A 26,786-nucleotide genomic window follows, 5' to 3' on the forward strand; every position below is an offset into this window, starting at 1 on the left:
TTTTTGCACATTTTTTAATTTCTTCTTTTTTTCAAATTTTGTGTTGATAGTTATTCACAAGATTTTTACTTTGTCTAGAATATTATTAACTTATTTGTCTTTATTGTGAAGATGAAGGATATGTTTTTGGCTCTTGAATGACTTTCATCCAGCTGAGCTGAGGCAAAATGGCTCTTTTGAAAGTAAAGGTTTCAGACCCCTGCTCTATATCTATGCTTCCAATGGGCGCTTCACTGGAGGGGGTGCATTTCACGCAAGGGGTGCAGAATATGGCACAACAACCCCACTAAACTTTATGGAAACATGCAAAAATACGGACAAAAGAAATGATACCGCGGACAGAAGGCTCTGTCTGTATCTCAATCAGTATTCAGCAATGAGCACAAATGGATCTTTAGACGATTAAAGAACAATATTATATTTGAATTAATAATTTATTCAAAAGCAGTTGGCTTATCTTACACCAACATGTCCCTTTTATAATGGAAAGTTGCATCATTATGAGCTTCCCTGATGACTATTACTGTGTGCAGATATGCTAAGAAGTAGCTGCCAATCAGAGCATGCTTGACTGAAAATTTTCATTATTTTGCAATAAACAAAAGCTGTGTATACTCATATTGGATTCCATGACCTTATTTGGGTAAAATTTCATCATTGCTGAAAAAGATCAACTCAGTGTTCCAAAATATTCAACAATTAAGTCCAATGTCCTTTCAACTTGACATGGTATTCCTCTGATTAATCTTTGTTCCAACAGACTCACAAAATAAGATGCACATGTTGTAAACGTCTGCTTTTCAGCTCCTGTGCGTACGTGTTCACTCAGGTGCTGCCAGAAATGCAGACGAGCCAAGATGCAGTCAGTCATCACCTCCTCCCAGGTTCTCATAACTCCCCGCTCCCCGACACAGACCTGGGACCTGAGCCTCGTCCGAGCTCACATATTTCCCTTAAAAAAAAATCAAAATGAACAGGACACATTCACAGCCTTAGTTCAGCTTTAGAAGACTTTAATTAGTTATAACTTCAGAGTACGGATAAACCTTTGCCCCCCCTCCCTCTGAATCCCCTCCAGGTTCATTCTCTGAGATAAATCACAGCAGGAATGTTTTGTTTGACTTTATTGTCTGATGAGATTAACTACACTGCAGCTTCAAGCAATCTTTAAATGAAGCTCATTTCATTCTGGGGGCGTACAGCTGCTTTGGCTAAGAAACTAATATAAGGTGTTTACTTCACCTCAACTAGACTTTTATGTTTTGTCTCATCTCTCATGTGGAAATCTAATATCTGGGAAGTATTTCAGTGGAAAAACTAATTAGATACAATGACAGTGTTACAATGACAATGTTAACTGAGCGATGCTTATTTGAATTAAACTTCCAAACTGCAATCTCAACTCACTCTTTCATAACAGCTGGCTGTTTGAATTCTGCTTTTCAACTCTGCGTGACCTCTCAGGCTGTCTTGTATTTTGGTCTTTTCTTCAGCCAACTGACACCAAACCGTATTAATTAGTGAGATATCTTTGCCTCTGCCTCCCACTGCAGCTCCAGAGTAAATAATTCCACAGGCTAATTCAGAGAATTATCATCCAATCAATCACGGCCTCCTGATTCTCCCAGGTGTCACTGCCGTCATTACTGTTATTAGTATGAAGTGTCTGGGGTGATGATTGTGAACATCTGTGTGTGGGATGTTCAATCCTCCGCAGACTGTCAGGATCCAGACCTCCTCTGGCCCCTCAAAGTCCCCCGTCAGCCTTCACTGCATTTTCTCCTGCACTTTCTGTAGCCCCCTCCAACGCCTTTCTGTTGAATTCACACACATAAAATATGTCAGTAACACAAAAGCCTCACTTGGCATCCAGAGATTTTTTTCATACTTTGCTACCTGGAGAGAGTACAAAGGTATGAAGAAGAGCTGTGCATGCCATGCGAGGGCAGCTCTGCTCACTGCTTACATAGAAAGAGACTATAATAAGCTCTTGGCAGTAGGATGCAGCGTTTTGACTTCTGCACATTGCATTTTAATTCAAATCATAAACCCATGATGGCCAGGGGATGAGTGTAATGATTTGCAAAAACAAAGAGAAAAGAAAGACAAAGGTTTTAAAAAGCCCAGCTGGAAAGTTAAACTCAAATTGCAAATGCAATCCACCTCTCAACCTAACACTTTCTACCTTTACCTGCAAAAAAGAGTGGGAGTACCTGTATGTTTTTTAATGTCAAATAAAAAGAAAAAATGTGAAAATGTAAAGCTTTAAGCCATATCATACAACCACTGCAATAATTAAACAATATACTGACATTATTTAAACTACTGGATTAAAAAACAGTATTCAGGCAAAATCCTTTTTTTCTGAAAGAGTAAACTTTAAGGACACATTACTCAAAGCTTTCTATGAGGCGGATGCTAATTGTTGCTACTAGGCTTAGCTTAGCTTAGCATCAGATCTCCCCTCTTGCAACCTAGCCATGCTTTGTCTTAAGGCTGCATATTATTTCTTAACAACATTTAAAATGTAGCTTGTTGAAAGTGAAGAATCTGCATTGACTGTAGCAAACAGGCTGCAAACTAACATTTTCCCAACAGGCTGTTTTCTTCAACAGAAGAGGCTGTTTTCTCCTCATTTGCCTCAGAAACCTGTTTATCTTGACTGAATAAAACATCTTTGTTGTCACTGATGACAGCGATCAAGCTTCACCTCCAGCATTTGATAGACACATCAAGAGATGATGTGTCCAAGTGTCCACCAAGTACAAATTCTGCCAGGTTAACTCAACATACCTGTGCAGGCTGCCTGTGTTACTCTGGCTGTAATGATTCTGCCTCAGGTGGGTGGACAAAAGGTGAGCAGGCAAAGGGGAGCCGCTGCACAGCATCACCTGTCTAGGTCAACTCACCACTACAGCTGTTCAGGGAGCAGTTGTTAAAAGTTCAAACATGACACTTCAAATTCTCCCTTCTTGCTTGACAATTGTTGCTTTTACAGTACCAGACAAGTTGTAGTTTTAAGTCCCTGTAAAGCTTCCTGCTCCAGTGGAGGCAGTGCAGCGGTATGGCACAGAGCGAAGAATCAGCCAGCGGAGGGGATGTTGGCTCTGAAGTAAGTGGCTCAGTGGGGTATTCAAGAGCAGGCAATAAGGCATAATGATCATGCTGCAATCTACAGAGAGTTGAATGTGTGTGTGTGTCCTGTTGATGTTTGTTTTCCGAAGGGATATGATGGTAAAGGAGAAATACTGTGTGATATCACTACTATCAGACTCTGGTCTTCCTCCATCCCACAGAAAAAGACAGTCTACAACAATCTAAAATCAGAAATGAATTCTTAGGATGTTCTACTTTGAGAAATTCCTGCATTGTTGCATCAGTTATCTCCCTGACAGCACTAGATTTCTTCAGCTGTAACTAATTTTTGCCATGGGGAGGTTGTTTGGGCTATGTGTTCTAAAACAAAGTAAACACTGCAATTTTGGATGGCAGTTTTGTTTTATTAAAGCCCCTGGGCCTCTGCAAAGGTACCAAGACCTAATATTAAACTTAGTGAAATAACTGCATTTAATATAATGAATTATTTTTTTAAATAGCCAAACATTTTTTTACAGGTTAGTAAACAAAATTTAAATGATTCACTTTGCATGATAGATAACAGGCTTGTACTTATTTGTGTTATCTTTGATATTTTTCATTAATGTGTGTAACTTTAAATCTTCCTCTTTGTGATATAAAAGTAAAGTGTAAGACGAAAAGAATCACACATACCAGAGAATGCTACCCTATCTCTCAGCTCGATAATGTATCCACAACACAGGTCACAATTCAATTTCCTGTGTTGTTTCTGTCCTAGAGGTTGCTTCAGGGTTTATTACACCACCTGTATTATGATTCTGTATCCTTAAATTGGGCGCTGTGCGAACATTTTCCATATTAAAAAACAGGACTGTGTATTCTTGGCACCTGCTGAGGCGAGTGCACAGATTAGAGATAAAACTTTTCATCTGGTAGGAGGACAGATAATCTTCTCATTGGCCAGTCAGACTGTCTGGACAGTGATGAGTGAGCTAGAGAGATGAGACTGAGCAGAGGTGAGCTTGTGATCTCTTAATCGTGATATAAGAGCCTAATCTCTCAGAAGATAAATGGAGTTGTTTCATCAAAAAGGCAATGTCTTCATCTGTTTCCACTCTTCATACTCGTCTGCTCCTTGTATCATCATGTGCTCTAATTTTTCTGTCTACAACAACAGTCCCTACATTGTTATTCTAATCTTCCCCTGTCTTCCTATCCTTTTCTCCCCCTGTGATAATAAGTTCCTCTGTCGGCAGCAGACAGGTGGATAGTCAGGGGTGGCATGAAATGACTGTGCGATGCTGTGTGATGGATTTGTCCATTAAAGCAAGATGAGTGAGAACCTGTGGAGTCCCTCTGGCTGTCTAGCTGTCTACCTTTAATGTTTCTCTCCCTCTGTCTGTCTCCTTTTTTCCTATTACTGACAAACTCAAAAAGAGCATCCCACACACTTTTTCCAGCACATCCAACATTTCTTTGCTTTTGGGGAAAATGATACACCTTTTAGGTTAACAAAAGTGATCTTATTATTGAAACAGAGTTATTACTCATACCTTACTCAGTCCCTGAAGCCATGAGTACAAACCTGTGAAAGACAAAAAAGATTACAACTTCAGCTACAGTGTAGATGGATTTTTCCAACTGTAATGTGATAAAAAACATACACCACATTTATGACAGTAAAACTTTAAGGCTACATTTACTTGCTTCTGCAATATAAGAGAGAACTGTGTCAAAACTCAGACAAATCAAGAACTATAGCCAACACTCAAGAGTCTCACCCTGCTTTGCAGCAGAGACACCCTTCTGAAACAGTTCATTTCAGTGGGTGATACTGACAACACCCAAGCTTGAGCGAGCCCCCTTTCTGTAGCCTCAATATGTCATTCAGTTGGCTGTCACAGACGCTTTCTGGCCTCACATTTGACAGAAGGTGCAAATGGGTGTTACACTAGCTGCAGGGCTGTGCAGCAAAAGGTGCAGATTTCTCCCTTGCACCCTGCCAAGTAAGACTGTTAGGAAAATAAATGAGATCATCATGAGGATGTCAGTGTAATTTAGTAGGCTACTTACAGAACATTAAGTGAGCAAAACCTGACTGAAAATGGGCACCTGTGACATAGAGGCGGTGTGGAGCTTGAAGGCATCTTTGTGGAACCACAAAAAGCAAGGAAGTAATCAAGGCATCATTTATTTTATATATAGGGGTTTATGACGATGTTCATAAACAACAAAAGTGATTGTGTAACTCTCCACCAGTGCACCATTAAGAGAACTAAAAATAGCAACCGCAATAAAGAAAATGTAATAAAGCACAAGAGTAGCATGTAATGCCTTGTTTGATATAAAAAAGGGCACTTAAAGTTTCGGAACACCTCAAAGGAATATAATTCAAACGTTGCCTGTCAAAGGGCTGGGATTTGCGCACTTATCAGCTCTATCCACATGCAGTAGAGCACTTTACAGTGCCAAACTCAAGCTCTTATCTTAACTCAATTTTGAACACTCAATTAGCCATTTAGAGTAGCTGCATGGGCTTGACCTGTAATGAGCACGAGTTCAATTTCCATTATTATCTAAATTCACTAAAAACTTCCATTACTCAGTCATGCATTTTCTCCACTTTGCCTTATTTGTTTCCAGCAGACAAACAGACATTCGGGTGGGAAAGAGGTGAAAGGAGGCTGATTAAAACGCCAAGAATTATAATTACATTTTTTTGGGGGCTGTGTGGGAGCCTGATGTTAAGTCTCAAAAGATGAGACATAATTTGAATACTAAATCAGTCGTCACCACAGGCTGCAATGAATTTTTTTTTCTGTTGAACATTGGCGCCACCTAGCGAAGTGTTAGTAAGCATACCCCAAGGGAAGTGACGTATGCCCAAGGTCCATCCAATCAGCTGCTACGGCTCAAAATTCGAACGTCAACGGGAGGAAGAAACAGATACACCGCAAGAAAATGGATTATTTTGCTGCTTGACTCGGGCCTCCAAGATATATTTTTAATCGACGTATCAAAAGAAACATAAACAGGTAATATACTGCAACTGGTAGTTTCAAAGTTATACCGCTATATTTACACTGCAGTGACAAAACGGTGGTGTTGGCTCTAGTTAACGTTAAATAGCAAGCTAGTCGAGCTGGCACGTTAACTCGGTTATTTGTTAAAGCTTGTTGTTGTACTTCGCTGCAGATTAGCTTGACAAGGTGAAGAAGCTGCAAACAAATAAGATTCTGAGCCATGGTGAAAGAACGGGTCCAGAAAAAGTCCTACCAGCAGAGTCTGGAGGACATAAAGGAGAAGATGAAGGAGAAACGGAACAAACGGCTGGCCAGCGCTTCAGCTCCCAGCAGAGGACGGTCCAGGGGGATCAACAAGAGCACCGGTAGGGATATGAGAGCGGGTTTTCACCACTACAGTAAAGTAGACTTCACCTGAAGTTATTCCTGCATTTGCGAAAAAATGTTCATAATAAATCATCAGAACTACCTCACTCATAACAGCGATGCGCCGTGTTTACATGCTATGGATGTGATGGTCCAAAATACGAGACAGATACCTACAAAACATAGTACAGTTTTATAGAAACCTTAATATATCTGCCAATGAGCATCCCTTCACAAGCGACAACGTACAAATTATCCATATTTTCCTCCACACACACCACACTTCTTAACATGGATATCTAAAAGCACACACATTGTTTCTCTCAGACCACTATTCAAAAAATACAAAATTCAACAAATTAGAAATTTGAGAAAACAGCATTTTGCTTCACACAGCTCACAAAACAGAAAAATCACTGAAATCAGTACCACTTAGATCAAATTAAACACAAGATTCCATTTCAGTGCACATGCCTCAAATAAGCAAATGACCTGTCCTATGTTTCCTCCCAGTGCCTAATTCCACCCACACCATCCTGAAAGGAGTCCAGCAGAACAACAAAGCTCTGGCTGTGGCCCTGCAAGCTGAAAAAGAGAAAGTGAGGCAGGCCAATGTAGTGATCCTGCAGCTGAAAAGGGAGCAACAGGCCTTGTTCCTTCACCTGCTTCTGCTCAAGAGGAAACTCAAAGATCGAGAAGCAAGTTCTTCAGAGGTAGGTTCAGCTATGGGAACCTCTATATAATATTCTGTTTGTTGCCTCAGGAATTCTGGATATTGCTTTGATCATTTTGAAGTATTACATGCCCTTGTTGAAAGAATCTTCTGTTTCTCTGTGTGCCAATTTAGACAAAGTCTTCCAGTACCCCTGTTGAATCCCAACAACATGTGGATCAAGAAAGGTACTTTTTTAAAGATATATATTAAAACATGTATCAAATATTGTTTGAGTTTTTGTGTTTATCTTGAAAAATTAACTGTAGGAACAGCTGCCCCAGCTGGAACCTTGACAACCCTGCTCCTCACGAAGCTCAACCAACTTCAGCAGGTATCCACAAACTAGCCATATGATTATGATGGGCCACATTACTCAAAACAAATCAGTTATTATAATTCTGACTTTCTCCTCCCTTCACAGGCCCTTTGACCCCTGAAAAGAACACCCTGTCTGAAGGTGACAAGACAGTAACCCTACCATCCACAGTGTGTGTGAGGCGTCGTCATGTGGATAGAACAGGCAGGAGAAGATCAGAGCGTGTGAGAGAAAGGAGATCAATGAGTGAGAGTGAAATCATCTCAGGCTTGGGTGATTTCAAAGCAAGTCCTGTGCACTGCGAAGACAGACACCCAGATCAACCACAGCAAGTAGTGGCACCAGTTTCAGCAGACACTGTTAGTGCTGGGGAGTTTCATCATTCTACTCCTGAGCCCGACCCACCAAAAAAGACCAACCAGCAGAGGCCAGGTAAGAAACAAACTCAGCAGCAGCAGCAGCCTCAAACCAAACCTGAACCGGCTCCTCGGAAACAAGAGAGAGGCCGCAAAACAGACCGTGCCCCACTAAAGAAACCCTGGGAGAATCCAAAACCCAGAGCCCGCTCTAAGAGTCGGGACCGTTCAGCTACAAGGGCAAAAGCAGCACCTCCTTCACAGAGTAATAAGCTCAACACTTCTTTGGGATTCAATGACACGTTTGATTTTGACTGTGAAGAGACTATTCACATAACGCCGTTCAAGGCAAAGGCAGAGGACAATCAGCCGGCTACACCCATCAGCGAAGAATCTTCTCAAGGCGGCCAAACCCAAACTGAAGCATCGCCTGTAGCATCCAAACAAAATGAATCCAGCTCTTCATCACCTTCCTCTGAGTCTGAGGACAGTCTGTACATCCCTCAGAAAACCAAACGGAGACGGACTTCACCTGGGAAGACCAAAGTGATCGCTAGGCGCAGAGGTCGGCGCTCTCAGGTCATCAGACAGAAAGAAAACTTCCCTCCAAAGCAGGAGATTACTGGTAAGCTTTCAAGGATTTAACTTTAATTTGGTTTTGATACGTGTTTTTAATTATTAGAGCTGTTAACACATAACATTTCCGTTCATGTTCTCTGTTATAGTTTTTAAAGATGAAGAAACGAGTCCTAAAGTTGTCACACCTGAGAAAGAAGAAACTCATCACCAGCCCTCCCCTGACTTTAGCTTCTCAAACAGCCCTGACCCAATGGGGTTGGAGCAGGAAAACCAACAAGGTGAGAAAACTGATTTTCTGTTGGAAAAAAAAGGTTTCATAACGTAATTATTACTTCCTTGATAAGAGCTCCATGTGGCATTTGAGTCTTGTGTCATGATGACCTGCCTGTGTGACATCCCCAGGTGTCAGGTTTAATTGTGCAGGCAGATGTCAGAAAGCTGTTATGGAGCTTGGGTGTTAAATCTTTTTCCTGATCCATATCAAAGACTGTTCTTTGTGTACGTTTTTCAGAGCTGCACACTGAGGTTATTGTGGAGGATGACTTGCCTCCTGTCAGCCCTCTGGTTGAAGCTGAGATGATGAGGATAGACAATGTTCTGTCCAATTTTGGAGATTCTTCCTGTGAAGCCGCTCCTCACCCAACACCTCAGAGGGTTAGGACGGTGAAGAAACGTACGTTTATTTGTCATCTCTCAAACCCACTTATTCATGAAAATCTTTTTGTAAGTGTCACGGTATCAGTGAGCACCGGAGAGGCTGATCACACTTCTTGTTGTAACGTCACTATGATTCACTCACAACTCCTGTTTTTCCTGCTTCTGGATCACATCTTTCCTCACGTTTCCACAGGTGGGCTTGGTATAAGGACAGGAGGGCGGGGCTTGAGTCTGTGTGATGTGACCAATCTGTCCCCTGCAGCCTATCGTCAAATCTCCCGTGCTGGACCCCGGCCCTCTGATGCACGGTGCTCCACCCCTGTTGTTGCTCGGAAGCGACGCTGCACCATGGCTGTTGACTACAAGGAACCGTCGCTCAATGGGTAAGTGAACATACTGTCTTACCATCAATATTTGAAGACACTGGCTTGTTTTATGTAGAAATGCTCAGTTACCTTCTCATCTTAACAGGAAACTGCGGCGTGGAGACAAACACACAGACTTGCAGTTCCTTTGCTCTCCTATTTTCAAGCAGAAGTCCAGCAGAAGCTCGATGCAGAAACCGAGGAAATCTGTGAGCTGCAAACAGCCTTTTGAAAAATACAATGAGTCGTTTGTTGGCTGTCGCTGAAAGTAGCTACCCTCTTTATTGGTGCTGAACTCTGACTGTAGGTGTGCAATGTCAGTTTTAATGTAATCTGTTGTTATGTGCTGGAACAGTGGTGTATTTTTAAACTCTTGATATTGTTCCTTTATGAAAACATCAGTGATAAATTTTTTTTTTCATTCTAAGATATCTTTAGTGACTTTGTCCTTATTTGCAGGGTATAAGTCACCAAATTCAGAGTAGAAGCAGGAATAGCTTTTCTGAAGTTTGACTGATTCACCTTTCTATGTTAATATCTTTCTGAAAGTTTGTGTTTTTATTATGAAATCCTGAATAAGAGAACATATTGTTGCTGTCAAATAACTGCCAGTTTGTATCCGCCTCTAATTTCCTTTAAGTGATGTGACAATAAATATAATTTCTCAATTTATCCAATGTGGTGTTTACTGCTTTAACATGATCTACATGGTCACAAGAACTGTCAGAAAAAAAATCCTTTCCAACAGAGAAAATCTACAGACAACAAATAAGCCTTACTTCTGCTTTATTCAGTCTAGAAAATAGGCTTATGCTATGTCATTAAAACCAATTGTACAAAGAGCATGAATTCATTTTCCAGACATATTACAAAATGTATTTTTTTCCCTAAAGTCTGAAAAGTACAAACACCTTTTTACAAAACAGCAAAACTACATAGTATTGCACAATCGTTTCGTTTATCTCCAAAGTATAAAGTTATCAATCTCCATCTGCAGGACAAAAATAAGAAAGAATAAATTAAGACCTTGTCTTTAGCATAACTCTTTTAAATTACAGCACTTAAATAAGAATAAACTCTAGATAATTGAATTAGTCCTTAGTCCACAGCGGTAATTTGAATGTAAAAAGGAAAATTCTCTTTTGTTAACTAATACTTGGAAAAATAAAAGTGCATTCTGACATACAAACTGCCCTATGCGGCTTATTGGGAAAACAAAATTACTTTTTAGTTCTGAAACAGAAAATATATGTTATATACATTTAAAATATACAGTGGATATAAGTGCTTCAAAATCATTCAGATCTGTACAAATTAAAGTAGGTATTCCTCTTTTGGCAGGAAGAACTCATCATAGATGAACTTTGACCTCATTTACAGGAACAGAGTTAGACTCAGTCACGTTCCCCACAGGTAACACTAGTCTTATAATGACTTTTATGCTGATAATGACTATACACTGGAGATATGGTAACTGCACATGACAACTCTACCTGAGTCTACTGAGGATGAGGCAGGTGTTGAAGAAGGCAGGGGATGAAAGGATGAAAAAGAAAAAAGGGAGAAAGTGAGAGGGAATAAGTAAGGTGTGTGGTGAATCTCAAATCAGCCGATATTCAGCGACAAATGTAAATATCTGAAAGAAATCCGTAGGCTAATTGATGTCTTCTGTCCTGTTTAAAATGTATCAGCAGTACACCTCCTCCCTGTCCTGTTTGTCATGGGACTCTTGGTGATGTGATGAAATATGAAGACATGATGATTCCTTTGCTTGATGTCTCGCAGGCCCTCCCTTGTGGCCTGTCTTTCAGTGTAAATATCAATCCAAGCTCCTGGCTCCAGATCTCTGCCAGCGTTTATCAAACACTGAAAGTGCTGATCTGGGACCAGTTTGCACCTTTTATGTGAAGTGTTTCAGAATCCTGTGCACCAGAAATCAGGGGACCAGTCTGAGGACTTATCCTTTCAGTAAGGTGAGGAGAACCCCCCCCACTCATCTATTTCTCGATAAGCCCTGCTTCTTTGATCTTGGTGTAGAAAAATTTCTCCAGTAGGTTGGCACACTTGTAGTACTCGCTCTCTGGAGGGTTGTATTCACGGCAGTTGGTGAAGATGCGCTGCATGTCCGCCATGAAAAGCTTGCGTGTTGTGTAGTACCTGCTCTTCAGGCGCTCGCTCATGGTCTTCAGGTCTGGGACAAAAAGCAGAAAAATGTTATCCAGTGTTTGGAATTTAAAGTGATACACTCTCAAAAGCTGAGTTTGTAACTTACTATTCATGAAGAGCAAGAGAGAATAGTCAGTTACAAAAGCACTTTTCTTGCTTTTAAAAAGGGAAAACTAGTGGAATGTGCTTGATGTTAGGTATTTTTCACTTTTTCAAGATCACTTCGAAACTCCCCTCAGCTCCTTTAAAGAATTTTTCAATAAAATTTAAACCATTTTCAATAGTGAAAAAAATTCAGCCATTTTTATATCGGTTAATGGGAGGTCTTAGGGCTGCTTTTTACTGAGACTGATTCTTAAACTTTATCTTGAAGATCCTCCTCACACTCTTATCTTTCAGAGTACTTTTCAATCCTTTTTTTATTGTTTTGAGTAACCTGATTCTCTTGCTCACAAATGTAAAACCTCTGCTTCCACTTCAAACAACAGGGAATCTTGGTGAGAAGTATCCATACCCATGGGGAAGCGGATGACCTGGTAGTACCCTGGTGCCTCTGTTTTCTTCACCGGCTCCATGAAAGGCCAGGCGTTCTGGTGACTCTAGAATACAGAAAGTAGTCTGGTAAGAATAGAGTCCATGTTTGTGTTAGCGGTAGACTACAAAAACAAATGTCTGTCCCTCACCTTCACATGTTGGAGGATAGTCTTCAGAGTGCTGTACAGTTGATCTGGATCCTTCAGCTCCTTTCTGAAGTACGATAAGATGTAAAAATATGATCAAGCTTTTCAGTCCTGTTAATTCATGTGAAGCACTGAGCGAGACTCGCATGATGAAATACAGAGTCACACTTACCCTTTGCCTACAGGCTTCCAGCCAGTTTCACCTGTCAGTGTTGAAAAATGAAAAGAGTTGTTTTTTATACTTCACACTAAAGGCTGCCAAAATGGCACATAAAAACATAAAATGTATTTGTCAAAAAAAAAGACATAAATGCACACTAATTTACGTACGTATGCCAGGAATACTCTCGATTGGAATCTGTCGCACTCCTTCCTTAAAACAGGAGAGCCCTGGGTAGACTTTTCTGATCTGAGCCTGCTTCCTCTCAATCAACTTCTTGATGATCTTAGGGACAGGAATAAAAAATGGGTCAAAAGGTTAAAAAAAAAGGAGTAAAATTAAATGGAAAGGGAAAAAAAGGTACAGTACAACAACACACACCTCCTTTTGTTTCTTGATGATGACAGAAAACTCAGTGTAGGGGATGCTGGGGTTGAGCTCACAGCCCATGAGCGTGGCTCCCTCGTAGTCCTTGATGTAACCCACATACTTTGTCTTGGGAACCTTGATGTCCTTTGAAAAACCCTGAGACAAAGAGGATTTATTTTTATACTGTATTTACAACACCAATCCTTTTGATTTATGTTCATTATAAGACTGTTAGCTCTGTCCCAATTCAGTGGCTGCAGTCTACAACGGCTGAATTTGAAGACCGATTACGTCAGGGGTGCGTTGTCCCATTTCAAAGGCTCCTCCAAAACGCGGCCTACAAATCCAGCCTCCTCTTGGAATGTCGTGAAGGACAGTTTAAGTGAATCCTTCTGAGTCTCACTTATCCCAAGATTCATTGCGTGTGAACGCCAAAGATAATGGATGCGGCCGGACCCTAGAAAGAGTCCTGTTTTATCCAGTTGTTGTTGAAAGATTTCTGGCAACAACTATGAGATTGTGTTTATAAAACACTGAAGAAGATTTTGTTTTACTGTAGAAAAAAATGTGATGTCCAGGCTCCTTTTAAGTAATATACTGAGGAAAAACAGTTCTTCTTATAAATCTTCTCATTATGGAAAAATTCTATGTTCATGAATGTAAATTCCCTGGAAAAAAACCTTTTTTTAAACAGGGAATTCAAAAAATGCATTTAATCATTTCAGTACTCTAGTAAAGCAATTAAAACTTTATATTATATTTTATACTATTTTTTTGATTGACCGTCTCAATTCAGTTTGGCCTTTGTGGTCTATGCAGGCTACGTATGCCGGGTACTCAGTAGGCTGCAGCCTTCGTAGGCTGAATTGGGACACGGCCATTGAAAGCAAATAACCAGAGAAAAACACAGTTTCTAACGCGAAAGAAGGCAATGTTTCCCCTTATTTTAAGGAAACTTAAAAAGAAAATGTAAAAATGAGAGGAAAGTTCAGTTTAATTCAAAGTAGAGAATTTTGACTGACATTGGGAGGAAACGTAGCAGTGAGGGTGAAACATACTGTACATCACACTCTTCAGAATGTGTTACCTGTTTCTTGAAGTAGCCGATGGCATACTCGTCCGCGTATGTGAGGAAGTTTAAGATTTCATGCTTTATGTGATACTCCTTCAGGTGATTCATTAAATGGGTCCCATAACCCTACAAGCACAAAGCCAAAATATGAAGAAAAGGTCAAAAACTGAGCTCTCAGAAAAAAATAACAAATTAACAAATCAAACTGACAAAGAAAACTCTCACCTTGACTTGTTCATTGGAGGTAACCGCACAAAACACAATCTCAGTAAAACCCTGTGACGGAAACATACGGAAGCAGATCCCTCCAATCACACGTCCATCTTTGATCAGCGACAACGTCTTGTGCTTCCTGTCACCAAAGAAACAGATAAGATTTGTTGTTCCTGTTTTACATTTCTGAAAAGACTGAAGCACAGCTTCACTCACGGATCAAAGACCAGCCGTGTGATGTACTCTTTGGGCATGCGGGGCAGCTGGTGAGAGAAAACGTTCTGGAGACCAACAAGCCACATCAGGATCCTCTTGTTGGGCTTCTGGTTCAGAGAGTTACCAATGACGTGGAATTCAATCACCCCTCTGCGCTCCTCCAGACGGGCGGCTTCGTCACGTGCAGAGTGAGCAGACAGCAGGCTGGTCTGCAGAGAGGATGGAGGAAGTGATGTGATAAACTTCCTGTTGTATGATGGAAATTAAAGGTAATAAGGTTCATATTTTGCCATTTCACCTCTGGAATGGCTGCTGGGTCAGCGATGGTTGCCATGACCTCATTGATGAGCTCCATGGGGATGTCACCCACCACCCTGGGTCTCTTGTTTTCTTCATGGTTCAGGGGCTCTGAGGGTTTACGCTTTTCTCCAACTGCAATTCACAGAGACCAAATTAGTTACCTAGGTGTAAATTTTGCATATTTGCATGAGCTGAGCAATACGAGTCTGTTCCATAAAAAGCTGCTTTACTGGTGAAAATGCACTTGAAATAATATGATGATTTTAGAAACACTGAAAGCCCTATATAGCAACATATTCAAAAATAGCTGGGACAGGGTCATGTTTAACACTGAATTTCATCACTTCTTCTTTTGAAAGCATTCTGTTAATAGTTGAGGGAAGCTGTTGTCCAAGCCTGGTGGAAGAATACACTCTTTCAGTTTGTTTGGCACAATTTTAGCTTTATCTGCTTATGTTTCTTCAAATAGATTTAAAGTTTCTTTTTGAAAAACATCAGTTTAACTTGACAGAGGAATAGAAAGGAGTAGGAAGCTGCTTTCCCCTGATGCCGCTCTTTAATGTTATATAATAGTGTAGAGTTGTTGTTACCTTTGAGCAATCACAGGTTTGACTGTCTTACCTGGGTTTGACTCCAGCACAGATGCTGTTTTCCTGGCAGGACTGACACTGCCACAGGTGGAGGGGTCCACTGACACAGGACTGGTGCTGTAGTACAGTGGTCTCGCCACAGGGGGCGCACTTATTACTACAGCCAAATAGACAGGAAAACTAAACTTAATGAAGTGAAATTTCTTTCATGGTCTAGAATTGGTGTTAATAGTTAATGCTGCAAGAGTGTTTCTTTTGTTGGACTTGTGAGGGCTTGTGTCACCTGTGTGGATAATTTGCCCTCCTGACGCTCCTGCCAGGAAGTCTTGGCTCCAGATAGGCGAACTATGACTGTACACTTCCTCCTCCAGCATAGACAAGAACCTGAGACAAGTAACCACAACTTTATCATAAAAGGACAAGCATACATATGTGACATGATTGTGATGTGAATTTTTTGTGATCTTACTTGGGGAAGTGTGTTAGAATGAGTGTGCGTTTCTCAGGTGGTAGCTTGTCCTTTTCCTGTCGGGCCTGCTCCAGCAGTTGCTTCCTCATCACAGTGAACACCGAACGCAACAACGTCCGGCCAAAGATCTGAGTGGTCTCGTACCGGGGGAGACTGTCACAGAACTGAGGGACATTGCAGTAGCAGAGCCATCTAGAGGACAGAAAAAGTCAGTTGAAACACTCTGACTTTGATAGATCTGATACATACTTAGAAGGCATCCTAAAGAACAGCTACCTGGTGTAGTTGGCTTTATATCCTGCTGCATCGTCATTGGGAACCCTCTGGCGTCTCTGGGAGGGCGTCTCCAGCTGCCAGTAGTTGATCTGATTGAGGAACATTTTGGCCAGCTCCATGATGGTTTGACGCTCTTTGGATGGCAGATGGCTGAATTTGTACTGCACAAAATTGTTGACCCCCTGTTTGAACAACAAGTATCAAAATGTGAACAAACAATAGAGCTAACTCGTTTTGAATATGGCTGCTTTTGTGCAGAAGATGCTCTCATAGGTTTGTATCTACCTGCTCAATGCTGGGTTTTTCGAATGGAGGACTCTCCTGCGCTTCTAACATTGGTTTACCCATCTGCAGGATTGATTTTCTCAACAGCTGAAAAATAACAAGGGTTATTCTCACTTATACACAGTGCACACATTGAAACATTATCCTTGTATAATTTTACCCTAAGAGAAGAAACGAACCTTGAAAAGTGAAAAGTAGACCTGTTTGGTGTCTGCATCCTCCTCTTTGTGAACACAGGTGTAGAGATACTCCACATCCAAGACAATACCTAGGAGTCTGTTCATTTCCTCTTCGGAAACATTTTCTAGATGGGTCACATGATCACCTGGTGAGAGAACAAAAAAATCTTAAAGTTGTTGCAGTGTAGAACTGTAATGTCTTGATATAACTAAAATCAAATTTAATGAAAAAATTGAAAGGTTCTTCATTTAAAAATGTCATAATGTACAATCGTTTAATTTAAAAAATCCTCAAAAGTTGGAAAATTATGTTAAATGTCAATTACAAAAAGATTTATTTATCTTCTGTACCACTTATCCTGCTCAGGGTCACGGGTGGCTGGAGCCTAGCCCAGCTATCTTAAGGCGAGAGGCTGGGAACACCCTGGACTGGTCATTTGAAGGTTTGCAAATTATTTTAACCGTCAATCTTCAATCAAAAATAGTGCAAAGTGAGAGGCCAAATTTTGAAATTTGTACTAAAAAAATAATTAGAGTAGCATTTAAAAAATATATATGGTCAGGGGTATGCTACAAAAGTTTTGCTATGCTAAAAAACAAACACCTGGAGCATCTCCCTTCTAATCAGCTTCATTTGCAACAGTTAAGTAAAATGATTTGATAATGATAATTATTCACATTGCACACTAGAGGTGTATTGAGTGTAAGACTCAGTATTTCAGGGAGTTAACGACAAACCATAACCTGTATATGTTACATAGGTATGGCTCTGTCGTAGAAGAGTCCAGATGCAAAACTGGCCTGCCTGCAGTCTTGACTTGACACCCATTGAAAACATGTGATAGTACAATGGCATGGAAAATTCTGGAGAGGAGATCTTGATCTGTGCAGCTGAAAACATATCAGGCAAGTCTAGGACAGTGTCTTATTTTCAAAACTCCAGAACCAGGTCTTTCTGGTTCACAAGTATTTACAGTGTTTTTAAACAAAGAGAACACACAGGATGGTAAACATTTCCCTGTCCAAACTTGTTTAAAATTTGTTGCTGGCATTGAATTTAAAAGTAATATATATTTTTCCTAACTAAATATATAAAAGATAAATTAAACCTTTTTTTTGATTACCACTTTACAATGTCCCAACTTTTGAGGGGACTGGAGTTGAAACGTAAAGCACAGTAATTGCTGATCTACCCAGTGTGTGAGAGCAGCTCCGGCAGGGCTCCTGTAGGTTCACTGTGTTGGACTGCTGGTCTGTCCGTGGAGGTGTTGGAGGGGGGTTCTGACTTTTCCAGCCATTACACTTACAGGCTCCCTCAGCCTGGGGCAAAAAAGAAAAAAAAAACAAAAAACAGCAGTTAAAAATTCTCTAAAATTAGTAGACACAGCACTAATCTTTTCAGTGGAGCACTGAATATAATATAAAATTAGTTTAAATGGCAATTAACTGTACATTACAGAAGACAAGCAAAATTTGGAAGCAGTAGTAGTTTAACGTAGCTTTCTCAAACGTCATGAAAAAAGGCTATAATTGTTTTGTTTTTTGTAGAGTTGTGTTAACTTCTTTAAAATCTACCACAATGCTACCAGGCAGTTCACGGTGTTCACGGACAATATATCTTTATCGTGTAAGTCTGCCAAAACAGCTTACAGATGAATAAAGTGACAGTGAAGCTATTGTTAATGGTGATTTGTTATGACTGACTTCGTAAAAATGTAGGGAGGTGAGGTAGGGTGAGGAGGCCTGTCACTGTCAGCTGGAGCTGCCCCACTGAGCATGCGCATTGAAACAACAACAAACTCCGCCCCCCCAGCAGCTGTCACCCTGTCAAAACAAAGACCCCGTCCCTCTCTGCGGATGATACACTGCATAAACCCAATAAAATCCTCTCTGTGTACCGCCATGCGCTGACGAACGGCACGGGGACACTGAAACATCTCCTCAGGGAAACAAACAGCCCGCGCACACATACGCAAGCAGACACACAGGGATACAGACCTTCTGCATACAGCCAGCTACTCCCAAGTACCAGTGCCAAGCCAATGTTTACGTTCACCAACCCCCCACCTCGACAGAAACATAGTAACATTGTACAAACAGTGTATAGCTTGCAGCAAGGGGTACCCCGCTCAACGGTCCACTGGTATAATAGCACTTTGATTAAAGATTATTAATATAGATTCCCAATAATTTGCTCGTGCATGCAAAATGAAAAAAATGAAGTGCAGCAATGGCTTCCTTTGCTGCGCTTGCATTTTGTAAACTAATGCAACCAAGCTCAGGAAATACCCCTTTTAGAGATTAATCCTCCCAAAACAGTCGTGTTTACAAAGACAGCCATTTGCAAATAGAGCATACTTTGCACGATGAGTACACTCCGAGTTTTTCCAGTTTCTTTGGCCGAGGTGAGGAGCGGAGTTGCGCCTTCTTCACGGCGATACGTGCGGATCCTCCAGCGGCGCCAGAGCCCTCCGTGCCCCCGGCTCCAGGAGCGGCCGGAACCAGGCCCGCCGCCCCTATGGCCGGCGAACCTTGTTGAATCCCAGCGCTGTCCGCCATGAGTCTCACCTAACCCCCGACGGCACCCCCGGCCCGGGAAATATTTGCTCTGCCGTCAGCTCTATTCCACAAGCGGTGGATCAGACATGGCGCTCATCCTTATTTTCAATTTCTCGCTGTAGGCCCATTTTCCTCCGCTAGGGGACTCGGTGGGATAGGCCGGCTGTACTCCAATTCAGAAAGGAGAGGTCACAAAATGCGAGCGTTTGGAGGAAAATTTCAAGGTCGACGCGATAGAAAAAATGTGGCTTTCTTGGCAGAGCCTTATCTGAGGACACAAAGACTGGGTGGTAATGATAGTTGAGTGCAGTCCAGTCTCTCAGCAAGTACCTCAGAGAAGACACTGTAATTGGTGTCACTTCATAAAAATTATATCATTTGAAAAACACATTTTATTCTATGTTATGGTCAAATGAGGACAAACTTTAATTCAAATTCAATCATCTGAATGTAAAATTAATAAATTATTTTTTTATGTGGCTAGAAAAAGCTCTTTATTAAATTCAAAGAAAATGTCATTTACACACACACACACACACACACACACACGCACACACACACGCACACACACACACACACACACACACAAACACACACACACACACAAGCAGCGTGATTACAATAATAAATGATCAAATTTATTTCAGTATTTATTTGGTCATTACATAACAGTACTGTAAAATGCTTGCATTTAAATGTTTTGTTGACCGTTATTAAGTGTTCACCACAAGAACAAAAAAAGAAATTAACAATAAGCATTTGCATCCCCATTATGTGTTAATTAATTTATTCATGAATCACCATTGTGCCAGCCGACAGTTGTTACACTGTTCCTACAATATCTTCACAAGGTTACTGAGATAATATGATGGGGGCAGACTGTCGGTTAAACTGTTGTTTTGTGTCTGACTCCTTTGGAGTTTTTACAACAACTGTATTGAAACCTGAAAACCATTAAAAAAGTAAAATGCAAGAAAGTGATTAATGTTGAAAAACAGAAACCTAAATATTCAGATATTTTTTTCTTTTGAGAAAAGGGTACAAGACAGATGACGAAATAAATGCAATTTCATTTTTTTGTTAATAACACTACATACATTTATAAAGACCACCATTGATTATAATTTAACCATTCATGTGAAAAAAGGAACAGCAACAAAACTCCAAACCCATATTGTGGCTGTTTTTTTTCTGCTCACTGTACAGCTTTTTTATGATTATCTAGACAACTCCCTAGCAAGCATTAGTCCTGTCACTGGAAAAAAGTAGACTACACTGCAACACCCTATTTACAGTATATTATTTATATATTTATATTTATATATATATTTATATTTATATCACACTGGCTGTAATTATGACAAGATATATTCATGAGCATCATTAGTGCAAGGCATGAGTAAGACAGACCTGTAGAAAGAGTTATTCAAATGTGCTGCATGTGTTTGTGTGTGCATGTGTGTGATGGGGTAAGATAAAAAGTGTGTGCGCCCAACATGTTAGGAAGCTGTGTAACAGACAGTGTAAATGTGTATGTGTGTATTTATGTACAATGATGTCTATGTCTCTCAGGGTTTTAGGGTGAAGATGTCAGAGAGATGTGTCTTCATGTGCAAATGTGTCCACTCACTCACACATAAATGGGCCCGTGTGAGTGAGTCTATGGATGTAATCTGTCATCAGCCAGCCAGCCCAGGCCCAGTTTATACACACTGACACACAAGTGTGTCTAAAGCACTTCCTAATCAAGAAAAAAAAAGACAGCTAATTAAGATTCAAAAAGGAGACTCAGAAGCAGACACAAGTATTGCAACTTTCTACCTTCACCTCTGATGTTTGCCAGGAAGAAACTCAGCAGCGGTACAGAAACATTAAGACTGCGGAAGTCGAATCATCCAAAGATAAAAAACAAATATTTAACAAAGGGATCATCTTTATGAGTGAAACTGCATCAGGAGATCTGCAGGTTGATGGGTGCCTTATGTGGACACAAATAGAACCCAGGTGTTTTGCCATGCTGCACTGGTCCTTACAGACACTCAATCATAAAGTAAATACATCTGAAACATTGCACAATGCCACTGGGGATAGCTAGAGGCAGGGATGGCCCACCAAAGTGTAGCCTTATCGTGGTGAAAGAGTTCAGACACTCATGCTGCTTTGGGTTGGGGGGAACAAGAGGAGGCAAGGGGAAGCAGACAGAAAAGAGCTGAATGTGGAAGACTGCTGTTTAATGTTTATTCAATTTCATACTTGGAACCTTTAAAAAGGATCCAAGTGAAAAGAGAGGTGCAGAGCTTAGGGTTTCTCTCTTCAATTCAAATGAACTGTCCTCTGATTTTCTGTGCTCCTGCAGACTAAAGGTGATTTAATTGTTTTATTTTCTATTTTAGTTCTTGTGAGAGAACCAATATGTGCACTTTGTTTGACAAAATCCCAGTTAACTAAAGTTACTTAAAATCATCAAAACAAGACGGTTTTTAGAAATGCAATACCAAAGTCTGAAGCTATACCAGAAACAGGGAAGTGACCACTTCCTCTAAATGAAAGTCATATCTACACAGTGGAAGGCAGAGTGCAGCAGGGTCTTTAATATTTACTATCGGTAATCTATCAATAACTTTTGATAGATTGACAAGCTGGATGGCAGGAAGAGAAACAGAATGGATTTGGAGATTGAACTCAGTAGCAGCAAAAACCGTGATGGGGGGGAAAAGACTTAGGGTGATAGAACTGACTTTGTTACCACAAAAAAAAGGGAAGAGAAGGGGGGCATCTTTTCTTGATTTGCTAATGAGAGATTTGGAGATAAGAGTACAACACATTGCATTAGTAACCGCAGTGGCATTCTGGGCTTCAGCCGCATTAGTTACTGCTATTCGGGCAGGTTGGAGGAGAGCCTTCTTCACGTTAGTTACTGCAGCATGGAGCTTTGGCTGGCTGAGCAGCTTCTGTCAGGTCCACTCCCCGGTTCCGCCCGCTGGTGGCTCCTGGGGCCTGGGGCTCACTCTTCGGCAATCTCTTTGCTGAATGAAAAGTGAATAATCATTAGTGACAAAATATGCTAATTCAAATCTCACTGGTGTGAAAAGCACATAAAAACTTTTACAAAACAACTTAGAAATCCAGGACATTAAAAATGGGACCTGTGCACATGTACAACAAAAATCAGAGTCTGAATCCTGTTAAGTGTAAAAATAAAATGACCTACCAATTGCCATAAATATTTCATTCACATTCATAGAAGTCTTGGCTGATGTCTCCATAAAAAGTAAGCTGTTGTCATCTGCATAGGATTGGGCATCCTGTTGACAAAACATTAACACAGTTAGTTTTTAATACTCCCAAACGTCTTCAGGGAAGAAAAGACAGGAAATATGTGCTGTAGAGACAAAAGCTTCAAGGACTTTGCGTCTGTCTTATTGGCTGAGCTAAAACAACACTCCAAGATAACTGCTTACAACAGAACCACTGTGTGTGTGTGTGTGTGTGTTTTTTCTCTGACCTGGAAGTCGACAGCTCTCTTGTTGGCAAGGTCGGCCTTGTTGCCTGACAGAGCAATGACTATGTTAGGGCTAGCTTGTCTTTGCAACTCCTTCACCCAGTTCTTTGCCCTGGCAAAGGACTCCTGTCAAAAGAAAACAAGGCCACATGTCAATACCTCCACATGGCTACTAATAAAAAAAAAATAACTTTCTTATAGGTCAATTTCATATAAAAAGCATTTTTTGACTGTGAAGTATGCCACATGCTTATTGAGGGTAAGAACATGCTCTGCATTATCTGAACAACCCAAAAATGAAAGTGCTGTTTGTTAAGTTGTATCATCTTATTCAGTGGTAAATGAACATGCCTCATTTGTGATATCATAGACGACAATGGCGGCCTGTGCTCCTCTGTAATACATGGGTGCCAAACTGTGGTAACGCTCCTGACCTGCAGTGTCCCAGATTTCAAACTTCACTGTTGTGTCATCTAGACACACTGTCTGAGTGAGGAAGGCAGCTGAAAGAAAGGAGGGGTGGGTCAACATGATAAATATACTGAACATATCTTAGATCGTAACATACGGACACAACATGACATACATTTAGAATATCATTATGTTTCTATCCACAGAATTTTATGAAAAATATATAATTTTGACTTTAAGATAAAGTTTCAAACTTTAGCAAATATTTGTACTTGGAAGTCTTCACACAAAAGTTGTATAAATGTAACCTTACAGTTTGCCTGTGACTGGAGTCAGCACTCAGTTTGCTTTACAAAGTCAAAATCTGGCAAGTGCATTCACAAACACACCTGTTTGATCTACAAACAACTGGCAGCTCATTAAAGTGAGCCTGCTCTGTTGATATTGAGCTCACCTCCTATTGTGCTCTCCTGGAATTCATGGAACTGACCCTTGACGAAACGTAGCACTAAGCTGGACTTCCCTACTGCTGACTCCCCCAACAGCACCAATTTGAATTGACAGATCTTGTTCCCTGCATTGGGCCCGTTGGGTCTTGTAGCTCCTCCGCGATTGGCCATGACCAAGTCAGATACGCGGGGGTCCTGTGGGCCAAACCAACTATCAGGACTTCTGCTGCAAAAACAAGAGGAAAAAGTAAATAACTAAGTACATATCAAGTTGGTAAAATTTATACAGCATCCAAAATATTACTTCCTCTTAGGAAAAGAGAAATATGCTTGGACACAGTGTCTGTTTTTTTTCTTCTGTTTAGTTTTTTTACATTGGACTTTACAGGGTTCAAAATAAACACAATATTTGGTTCATATGTGACACCCTAGAGAATTGCCACAGCTCTTTTTGCTAAAAAAAAAAAAAAAAAATAGGTTGAGTTAAAGGATTTATCTTTTTGTAAGGGTGGGTGCTGGCAGTTTGAAGTCATACTGTAAACTTTATCAGAGATCTGCCAAAAGTCAGAAGCCAGAAATACACAAAAATCAACATTTGGCATTTAGAAAAGGAGAAGCAAGACTGATCTTGCTCCAAATAAGAGAAAAAACAACAGTCTAAACAACATATATATCAGTGGAAATCTTGACCTTTAAAGGTCATCTTCAGAAACAGAGAATTAATAGCCAAAACTCTTTAAAATGCTGTCTTTATGCTATGTGATAAATGCTTTAAAACTCCAGGCACCAAGGTATTTACCTGACCTGTCATGCAGAAATTGAGAAAATCAGAAAGAAATTTAAATATACATCATTTGGATAACAGTGTGAAATGCAATAAATATAAAACAGAAAATTAAAAGGAGCAGACAAGCTAAAAGTCAAATTTCTACACAACCCTGTTCACGACATGTTGTTTATGAATCTGCAATCAGTCCCAAATGCACCTTTTAGTGCTAAAATTGTGTTAATTGGGCTGGAGTAAATAATAGCTAGTTTAAGCTTCAAGCTGCATCAAAGTGGTTTAGAAACAAGACTGTTATACACTGACCTTAAAAGTTGAACAAGACATAATAGGCTCTACTATGTATGGGCACATCAAGCAAAAGAGTTATGTGATATTGGCTTGTAACTATTTGAAGATTAAAGATAAACTGCGACCTGCTGCAGACAGGACAAAGCCATCATCCCATGAACTATTCCATTTTTTTTTATGTCAATGACTGTTCGAGTATTCGAAAATCATTGCCCATTCCTTGCCTCTACAGGAAGAAATCCTTCATTCTTTAGAATGCAACACATTCAGGCTTCAGCCATGGGTTAATTGTAAATAATCATATCCTGTTATCCTGTTAATGACAAACTCAGAACTTTGCGCAGCCCTATTGGGTTTGTTAGTGTCAAGCTCAAACACAGCGGTATCTCTGTGTTTTCAACATGCAAAAAATCCAGCAGAGGCCTTTTAGAATAACAGTAAACTTATACAGACATACCCCTATAACACTTCAGTTATTTTGCCCGCCTTCACTGGCTCTACCAGAGTGTGTTACAACTGCAAAAATCCCTGCACAGATAGATGCCATGCATTTCTTTGTAACTTATTTAGGATTGAACTGCTGACAGCTTTCTGTTTGACAAATGACTTTTGTTGGGAGTTAACCAATGTTTTTCTCTTGTTTTGAAAGAATTTGTCCTGGGCATGGTTCACCAAATTTTTACCCCTGAAACTCTTAAATGTGAAAATTGTTCGTATGGTTTTTGGTCACCAATGTATAATGACCAATGTATTTTAGAGGCTCTACTGAAGATAAAATATGAAGGGGATTTTACTCACAAAACACTACTGCTGTTAAAAAAACTGCGTTTACTTAGAGTCATGGAAAGAACTGTCAACAAACGAAGAGCGCTGCTATGCTAACAACATATTTGGATTAGACTGTCGTTGGTTGACTGTCAACACACCTTCTTATCTTCACGGTGGCCATATATCTGTTCTAGCTTTGGAAGGATAAGTCATTTTCACCACATCTTTTTTTGCTGTCAAGCTTCTTAGCACACTTGCTGTTAGCCAACCCTTGCTGTCTCACTGGCTTCTAACGTTAGCCTCCCAAACCACAACAGTACCTATATTTTAAGAGAAAAATACAACCCAAAGCACATTTTAAATTAAATCTAGGGTAACGAGACAGTAGTTGTATAGCACGGTGGTGTTGTCAGTCTAAAATATTGTTCTGGTAATGTTAATTAACTGGGACAGTCAGCTCTTAATCAACAAACACAACGTTAGCTTGCAAAGTTAGCATTCCACCCACTGACCTGATTCCACCCATGGAGCTGTAAGCATTCATAAAGTCAACTGTTAGCCAGTCAAACACCTTGATGTACCTGATGTTAGCTCATGACAGCACGCGAGCACAGTAGAGTTAAAGCTGAACTCGGTGGGACGTGAAAGGGGCCTGTATTTCTCATTTCCTTCAGCTATCAAACATCATCGACATTAGCTGGAGTCAGCTAGCCACAGTGCTCGCTAACATTAGTCCAAACGTTAGCCAGTCACACAACTTGTCGATTCATGGCGAGTCCAGTACGCTACCTGAGAGCAAGGCGGTGTTCAAAACTTCAGGCTACACGGCTGTGGTATATGCACACGGGGCCCAGGACACTGTGGTGAGATGGTATTAGGGAACCAAGAAAAAAATTCAACAATCCCGTCACGTCTCCTCCTTTCTTTCTTCTCGCAACTTCCCCTTAGAACCAAAACACAAACAAGCTCTTCCGCCCTCCGTGCCACGTCACACAGCACGTCTGCCTTGCACTAATGAGTTTCCCAGTCGATCAAAGACAGACGTCTGAATGGTTTTCATACCAACACGGTTCGAGAACAGCTTGTATTGTGCGATTACAAATAAAAAACAAATATATAAATCACCGAAGAAATAATAAAGTGGCATATTATCAGCCTTATCTGAACCTCATCTCAAACTCTAACTTAATTTCAATTTATTGAAAATCGTTATTTCATTTATCCTGGGCCGGAGTACAAATCAAACAAAGAAGAAAAAATAAACTGTTGAAAAGTCATATAAAGTTGTTTAATCAAGTAAAACAGTACATAAGAAAGTGTCTCTTTAAATAATAAAAAGTGGAAAAGCAAAATACAAAGTGTCTAGGTTAAGTCAAACACAGAAATATATAGTGCCCAAAGTAACAAGATGAAAAATGAGGGGGACCAGAAAGGAAAAATTGAGATTGAAATTGATGATATTAAACTGTTGGATTTCATTATCATACTTTGCAGTGTTTTGTCTTGTTAGAATGGACATATTGCTGTGATATTAAGAGTTTGATTAAATGCACCGTCTTTAAGTAATCATAACTTGATTAAAAAATAGCCTA

General features: G+C 40.3%; 3 protein-coding genes across 5 annotated transcripts; 1 reads left to right on the forward strand and 2 right to left on the reverse strand.

Annotated features, from left to right (window-relative positions):
* Positions 1–5,961: 5,961 nt before the first annotated feature.
* sgo1 (shugoshin 1) lies at positions 5,962–10,099 on the forward strand. Of its 2 annotated transcripts, none has more exons than XM_074686821.1 (10): positions 5,962–6,113; positions 6,274–6,466; positions 6,981–7,180; positions 7,315–7,367; positions 7,449–7,513; positions 7,604–8,479; positions 8,580–8,711; positions 8,945–9,106; positions 9,284–9,473; positions 9,562–10,099. In XM_074686821.1, exons 2-10 carry the CDS (start codon positions 6,322–6,324, stop codon positions 9,719–9,721), a joined length of 1,983 nt encoding a protein of 660 aa, XP_074542922.1. In that variant the 5' UTR covers positions 5,962–6,113; positions 6,274–6,321; the 3' UTR covers positions 9,722–10,099. The 2 variants fall into 2 exon arrangements, with proteins under 2 accessions (XP_074542922.1, XP_074542921.1); XM_074686820.1 differs by having other exon boundaries at positions 9,353–9,473.
* A 329-nt stretch (positions 10,100–10,428) lies between these two features.
* On the reverse strand, positions 10,429–19,191 carry kat2b (K(lysine) acetyltransferase 2B). Its single transcript, XM_074687640.1, has 18 exons — positions 18,789–19,191; positions 17,624–17,750; positions 16,431–16,576; positions 16,252–16,338; positions 15,967–16,148; positions 15,691–15,882; positions 15,505–15,605; positions 15,253–15,378; positions 14,630–14,763; positions 14,332–14,540; positions 14,128–14,254; positions 13,918–14,028; positions 12,843–12,986; positions 12,632–12,746; positions 12,474–12,504; positions 12,305–12,368; positions 12,136–12,220; positions 10,429–11,646 (listed from the first exon to the last, which is right to left on the reverse strand). Exons 1-18 carry the CDS (start codon positions 18,987–18,989, stop codon positions 11,453–11,455), a joined length of 2,376 nt encoding a protein of 791 aa, XP_074543741.1. The 5' UTR covers positions 18,990–19,191; the 3' UTR covers positions 10,429–11,452.
* A 430-nt stretch (positions 19,192–19,621) lies between these two features.
* On the reverse strand, positions 19,622–26,185 carry rab5aa (RAB5A, member RAS oncogene family, a). 2 transcript variants are annotated; one of them, XM_074687105.1, is made up of 6 exons: positions 25,984–26,185; positions 23,357–23,574; positions 22,843–22,994; positions 22,495–22,617; positions 22,201–22,294; positions 19,622–22,015 (listed from the first exon to the last, which is right to left on the reverse strand). In XM_074687105.1, exons 2-6 carry the CDS (start codon positions 23,520–23,522, stop codon positions 21,900–21,902), a joined length of 651 nt encoding a protein of 216 aa, XP_074543206.1. In that variant the 5' UTR covers positions 23,523–23,574; positions 25,984–26,185; the 3' UTR covers positions 19,622–21,899. The 2 variants fall into 2 exon arrangements, with proteins under 2 accessions (XP_074543206.1, XP_074543205.1); XM_074687104.1 differs by having other exon boundaries at positions 23,357–23,577; positions 25,984–26,184.
* Between the last annotated feature and the right edge of the window lie 601 nt (positions 26,186–26,786).

The sequence above is a fragment of the Halichoeres trimaculatus genome, unplaced genomic scaffold (genome assembly GCF_033239565.1).
Source record: "Halichoeres trimaculatus isolate MK-OKI-2021-1 unplaced genomic scaffold, fHalTri1.1 fHalTri1_scaffold_14, whole genome shotgun sequence".
Taxonomy (NCBI): Eukaryota; Metazoa; Chordata; class Actinopteri; order Labriformes; family Labridae; genus Halichoeres; species Halichoeres trimaculatus.